The following is a 6000-nucleotide window of genomic DNA, read 5'->3' on the forward strand; positions in this document are numbered from 1 at the left end:
TGCCAATTTTGCGTGGCAAACTACGAATAGATCATCACTATACTACTCCAAAAAGGGCATGCATTTTAATCGATCCTGACCTGTTTGGTAATGAAGTTACGGTTCGTTTAACTTTAATATAAACTTTTTAAAATTTCAAAACGATCCAAATTTTTATAAGTTTTCAATTTGCCCCGCTCCTCTCTCTTCCTTCATGTTCGCTATTCATGTCTTCTCTTCTCCCTTGTTCATCGTTCCTGAGTACACCCCCTCCTTCAACTCGGCAAGATCCTCCCCAAACCTACCCCCTCCTCTCTCTGTATCTTTCTCGATCAAATCGAGTCCTTGATTGGCTCTCTCACACCCCATTTCTCACTATAGAGTCCACTCCATCATTCTTCAATATGGCTAGCACATAACCGGAACATGAGCATAGGGAAGAAGAGGATGTCACCGCCGCCATCGACGATGAGGAGGATATCAGTGCTCAGGTCACCCCCATTGTCAAGCTCGAGGAGGTCGCCGTCACCACCAGCGAAGAAGACAAAGACCCCACCCTCGATCTTCGAATCTCTTCTCTCACTCTGTTACTAACCCTAAAACCCTCAATTCACTCCACTATCGCTATTAAAGGGTGACCATCCTCGATCTTTGAATTATCAATCGGTGAGATGAAAAGAGAGAACTTGCAGAAGAGGTAAAAAGTGGAGAAGGAAGAGAGACAGAGTAGGTACATTTTGAAAGATCTTAAAATTTTGAATTTTGGAATTTTTAAAATTTTATAATCAAACGAAATTATAACTTCACTCCATATAGTTTCCTTGCATAGAGCATAAGAAATTTGTTGACCGACTGACATTTCTTCCGACGCCTAAGGTGAAGTTTTTGTCAAAGCCCATCTGACCGAAGATAACTACATTTGACTTCATCAACATCGACATGTCGGAGAGTTAGGCAAAGTAGAGGACTGAAAGATTTATACATATACAAATTGAAAAGGAAACAAAAAATTGATTAGATTGAAAATATAGCTGTGGAAAATTCCAACAACTCCGCCTACAAAAGAACAATTAAAAGAAAAAAAAGAAAAAGAAAAAAAAAAAAGAATGATCCATCCTTCGTCACCCTCCATGTCAACATCATGAGAATTAACAAGGGGTTACCCTAATATAATCCCAGGAGGAGATCATAGACCAGGCCCCTGCGGAATTTTCCCTTCCTGAACTTGGCTTTCTATCTCTGGAGGATTTACGAGGCACAGTCTCTGATATCTGCTTCCGGGAATCGGAGAACTACTGAGCTTGCCTCTTGAGTCTAGAAGCTTCAGGAGATTTCCGCCTGATTGTGACCCCGGACGACATCAGAGCTGGCCCTTTAAAAAGCATATACAAGCATTTAATAGTTGCTATGCCTTGCTTCAAACTCGGAGCAGACGCAGACTTTGTTGTTCCTTCCCAGCTAATCTGGCGCAGTCTCTACGAGCAGAAGTCATCTTCAGATGGCATCAGGTTAAGATCAGGCAGCACGAAAGATGCGTCTCGTTTCTCAACAGGCTCGGGCTCCTGGGAAACACCCGATGGTGCATAATTATGGGGCCCCACTTGAGTTGGCAACTTCGTAGACTCATTTTTAAGAGAATACCTATCGAAGTGACCATGTGGACCATGGGTAGCCTTGTGGAGCTGTTCACTGGTGGCACCCGCCACATTCTTTAATGTATGTGTATTGAAATCGAGCTGCAAAACAGCAAAACCCAGTGTCAGAGAAAAATAATCACTACGTGGAATCACTTAGAGCTGGTCAATTAAGAAATAGAGAGCTCCAATCACCTTCATTCTCTTCAAGCTATCGTTCCTTGCCTTCTCATCCTCGAAGGTGGCATTCAAAGTTGCCAACTCCTGATCAGGAGATTGAGGAAAGATCATATGAGGAGAGGAAAGCAAAGACTTGGAGAAGGGCTGAATGAGAGCTAAGTTGATACTGACCTTATTCAAGTGAATCCTTTCCTTCAAGAGCAGATTCTCCTCCTCTTTAAGCTCCGCAAATGTCTACAAATAACAAAAAAAAAAAAAAATCAAATTTGGCGTTCAAGATGAGAGGTTACATACAAGACTTTCTCCCTTTTAAGTGCCTCGAGATCAAAATCAGCAGTCAGAAGAAAATGTCGAATACCTTCTTTCTCTTCAACTTCTTGTTGAGCGAGCTTGTAGAATCATTTGACGCAATCCCCTGAGAGAGTCAAGATTCCCCATTAGAAACCATCAATGATCTCAATAAACCACAGAAACCAATGATCACCATTGAGAAAAATCAAAAACCAAGTTTAAATCAGCTCAGAATTTCAAAGTACGGACAGATGGATATCAAATCTGTGCTGCAAATATATTTAATTGAAAAGGAAAATCACCATAATCAGAACATAGGAGAGCCCGCTGATTCCATAGTTACAAGGAAGAAAGACCCAAAGTCCAACTAATGGTGGTGCCGGGACCCAACAACAACCGAGATGGGATAGAATATATATATATATATATATATATATATTTAATTGAATCAATAACCGATAAAACTCGACGAAGCTACGGACAGATCACTAAATCGCAATAAAACTGACCAACCTCTGATCCACAAGCTACTATTTTTTTAAGCTGAAATTAAGTCCAAATCCTCATTGTCATTGCATTAATGGAATGGGACAACTGGGCTCAAAGGGAATCGCGGGAGCAATTAAACCAATTCACCCCCCACGTCGTCCAATAAATGAGGCATCCAACATTCCAGATCGAAACCCTAACCCCCACAGACGGCAAGGTTCCACGATCATCCATTTCCCGGGTAACGCCAGGACAGAGCTCGAGGCAGGGAGGGAAGGGAAGAAGACAAAGACAATGTTAGGAAAAGCTAATCAGGAAAGGTCAAACATAGTCAGAAAAAAGCTCATCTTTGAATAAGAAGAGATCTGGGATAATGGGATGGAACTGATCTCAAGTTCGAATTTCATGCAGCAAAGCAGGAACCTATGACTTCTTTGTCGTTCTCAGAGCCAATGGGACATCGCCACGTCATGGAGACCATGTGGAATCACATGACAAAGTGGCTCCTTTCAAAATCTCACGTGACTTCCCCAACATTGATTGACATGAGAGCAAAGGCCAGGCAGATGAGGGAAGGCTCCACCAGCTGCCGTCCCCCCGTGCCCTGCAGCTTCCCCACCTCCATTCAAAACAGATAGAGAGAGAGAGGGGAGAAGGAGGAGGAAGATTCCTTAACGCGGCCATGACGAGAGTCGATCACCCAAGCTACCGCCACCGTCCGATTTTGTTCCCATTCAACGCCTCGTTCCGGAGGATGGGTGGGGCCCAGTCCCGCCATCCATCGAGCTGAAGCCCAAAACCAACACATTTCTCCCCACTTTCCCCCTCGGGGAGAATATACACAAAGAAAGACAAGGAAAAGAATACAAATCTGAAGCGTCCATTGGTGATCGGTAAAGCAACCCAAAGGGAACTGTGTCTGCGGCGGGGTCCACCCCAACCCTAGCGTGCACCGGCACACAGAGAAACCTCTCCCACCGCGAGAAAAATAATTATAAAATATTAATTTAAGGAAAAAAAAAAGCAGAAAAACCCGAATCCATTAACAACGCTCCACCAAACCAAACGCTGCCAATTTCTTCTCCTTCTGGACCCTCTGCCTCGAAGTCCGGGACCCGCCCGATATAACCGGATCCTGTTAAATGACCGTAATGCCCCGCCTCCCCGGGCGGGGTGGATCCACTGAAATGACCTAAATACCCCCAGGGGCACCTCCAGAAAAGGAAATGGCGAAAGTTCTGACTCCCCAAAACCAAATGGTACTTTACCGTCGAAGGATAGAACGAAAGAAGGGAAAGACCGTCCGACCCATATTTCACTACTATCTAATTGAACACAACAAGAAGGCCGATGGCCATTCTGGTAAATACACAAATAATTAAAAAATACTCTTATAAAATTAATAATAACCAAAAAAAAACGCAAAAAAGGTAGGAGAAATATGGAAAACGAGAGTGGAGATGAAAACTACACAAAGGAATGAATGATTCTGACTTTTTGTAAATTTATTATATCCAAAAAAGAAAAAATAAGAAAGTAAATATTGAAAAGAAAAAGAAAAAGAAAAATAGACGGAGAGCGAGGCGAGCAGAAAGCGTGAACCTCTTGCCGATCGGATGGGCTTTAGATCACGTGAAGCGGGTTTTCTCAATAGCAAGGCGGAGATTGATATGGAAAGTACACAAAACCGCCGCCGACACCAGATCGGGCGGCCGATCTGCGGGGGTGGAAGAATACCGGAGGGGCTGGACGGCCGATTTGTCATCGTCAACTTCATCGCAGTAGCATTTGGGCGGGAGAGGGAGACGAAACCGATGAAAGGAAGAATCTAGCGGGAGTGGAGGTGGTTTTAACATCTGTTACACCTCTGACAGTTACGGAATACGGGAGGTGAGGAAGGAGCTGGAGGCAGGCTGAAAATCGAGATTTAAGTCAAAATCAGAGCGGCGGCTGGAAGAACCGGCCGCCAGTCGAAGAGTCAGACCGGCAGTGGTGTTCGCCGAATCTGACACCGGGGAGCTCCGGTGACCGGAAATCTGACTGGACCTCCGGAAGACGTAGACAGATGAAAAGAGAGAGAGAATAAGATGGGAAGATGTACGGTGAGCGGTGTTTGTCGGACTGAGAATCGAAACCGACGAGCAGAACATCCGGTGACCGAAAATGGACACAACCACAGCAAAGAGATATGGACAGAGAGGAAAAGAGAAGGACGGAGCACGAAAATTAGATGAACGCAGTCACAGAGCTACACCGTCAAGAAATAACAGAGGGAGATGAACGAGGGAGGAGGAAGAGATAGAGATAGAGACAGAGACAGAGAGACAGACCTTGGATCTGGAAGAGCCGCACGCAGGCAAGTCTGACTCCTCGTAGCCGTCAGCGGTGCCGGAGGATGAGGCCGTGCCGGCGCTCCAGGAGAGCGGAGTCGTCGGGCTGTTCCTCCTCGAATCTCCACCTTTCACGGGAGAAGCTGTGTCGCATCTGAAGGCAAGCCGAGTCCTCGGCTGCCGGATCCCCCACCTCGGAGGTGGCAGCTCCGCCACCGCCGCCCTCACCGGCGCCGCCACGGTCTTGATCGGAGCGGAGGCGCGGGCCTGCTTCAACCGCACGAGGAGCTCCACCACGACGGTGTCGTCCGTTATCGCCGCCCTCACCCAGTCGTCCTTCACCACCATCGCCGCCACGGTTCCTCCCCCAAAAGCGTCTCGCGGAGAGAAACGGGGGGTTGCAGCTGAAGAGATGAGCTGAATCAGATGGGTTTAGGGATGAATTGATTCGGAGCTGTCTGCGGAATGTAGAGGGAGAAAGGAGGAGAGAGAGAGAGAGGGGGGCGAAGAGGGTGGGAGGGTTGATTGTTAGAATGAGAGAGAGAGAGTGTGGAGATAAGGGGGGGACGAGTTTATATACGGGAGAGGGATGAGAGAGATGGCACGGAGTTAATGGTGACGATGGAAGACAATTAATAGTGCCCGTCTCAAAAAAAAAAATGAAAAGGAAGAAAAGGAAAGAGCTTTTGCTGAATAGTGCTTGCTGAAGATTTCTCAATTTATAAATAACCAAAATAAAATTTATTAATTGATGGAAAATAAATAAATGGGGAGGGGGAATTAGAGTAAACCAACTATTTGTCAATTTAACTCCAAGAAATTTGATCAAGTGATAAGGATGAGTTTAAGTATTTTGAAGTCGTCAGAATATTTTCGGCGTGATTACCCGTTCCGTGCACCGTCTGGAGTTCACAAAATCTCGAGAATTAATCGGGCGAAGTCCAAAAATCCCGGATTAGCCAAAAAAAATATTTTCCTATTGAAAAATTGATATTATATCAAATCAGACCTTAAGAAATTTTTTACATCAAATTAAATCTGACAAATTAAATATATATTAGATGACTCCTTCCGTCTACCTGTCGTTGAATAGTTGA

At 45.1% G+C, this 6000-nt stretch overlaps 1 protein-coding gene across 2 annotated transcripts; it reads right to left on the bottom strand.

Annotated features, from left to right (window-relative positions):
* Positions 1-939: 939 nt before the first annotated feature.
* On the bottom strand, positions 940-5459 carry LOC116188339. Of its 2 annotated transcripts, XM_031517623.1 has the most exons (6): positions 4904-5459; positions 2152-2208; positions 1965-2027; positions 1809-1877; positions 1621-1715; positions 940-1541 (listed from the first exon to the last, which is right to left on the bottom strand). In XM_031517623.1, exons 1-6 carry the CDS (start codon positions 5249-5251, stop codon positions 1484-1486), a joined length of 690 nt encoding a protein of 229 aa, XP_031373483.1. In that variant the 5' UTR covers positions 5252-5459; the 3' UTR covers positions 940-1483. The 2 variants fall into 2 exon arrangements, with proteins under 2 accessions (XP_031373483.1, XP_031373482.1); XM_031517622.1 differs by having other exon boundaries at positions 940-1715; positions 4904-5458.
* Positions 5460-6000: the final 541 nt, after the last annotated feature.

Source organism: Punica granatum, chromosome 8 (genome assembly GCF_007655135.1).
Source record: "Punica granatum isolate Tunisia-2019 chromosome 8, ASM765513v2, whole genome shotgun sequence".
In the NCBI taxonomy this organism is placed as follows: domain Eukaryota; kingdom Viridiplantae; phylum Streptophyta; class Magnoliopsida; order Myrtales; family Lythraceae; genus Punica; species Punica granatum.

Coding starts and splice junctions, on each gene's coding strand:
- LOC116188339 (XM_031517622.1), bottom strand. CDS start 5,251: ATGGTGGTGAAGGACGACTGGGTGAGGGCGGCGATAACGGACGACACC. Junction 2,209..4,903: donor GCGGCTCTTCCAGATCCAAG/GTCTGTCTCTCT, acceptor TGACTCTCTCAG/GGGATTGCGTCAAATGATTC. Junction 1,716..1,808: donor ATAGCTTGAAGAGAATGAAG/GTGATTGGAGCT, acceptor GCTGTTTTGCAG/CTCGATTTCAATACACATAC.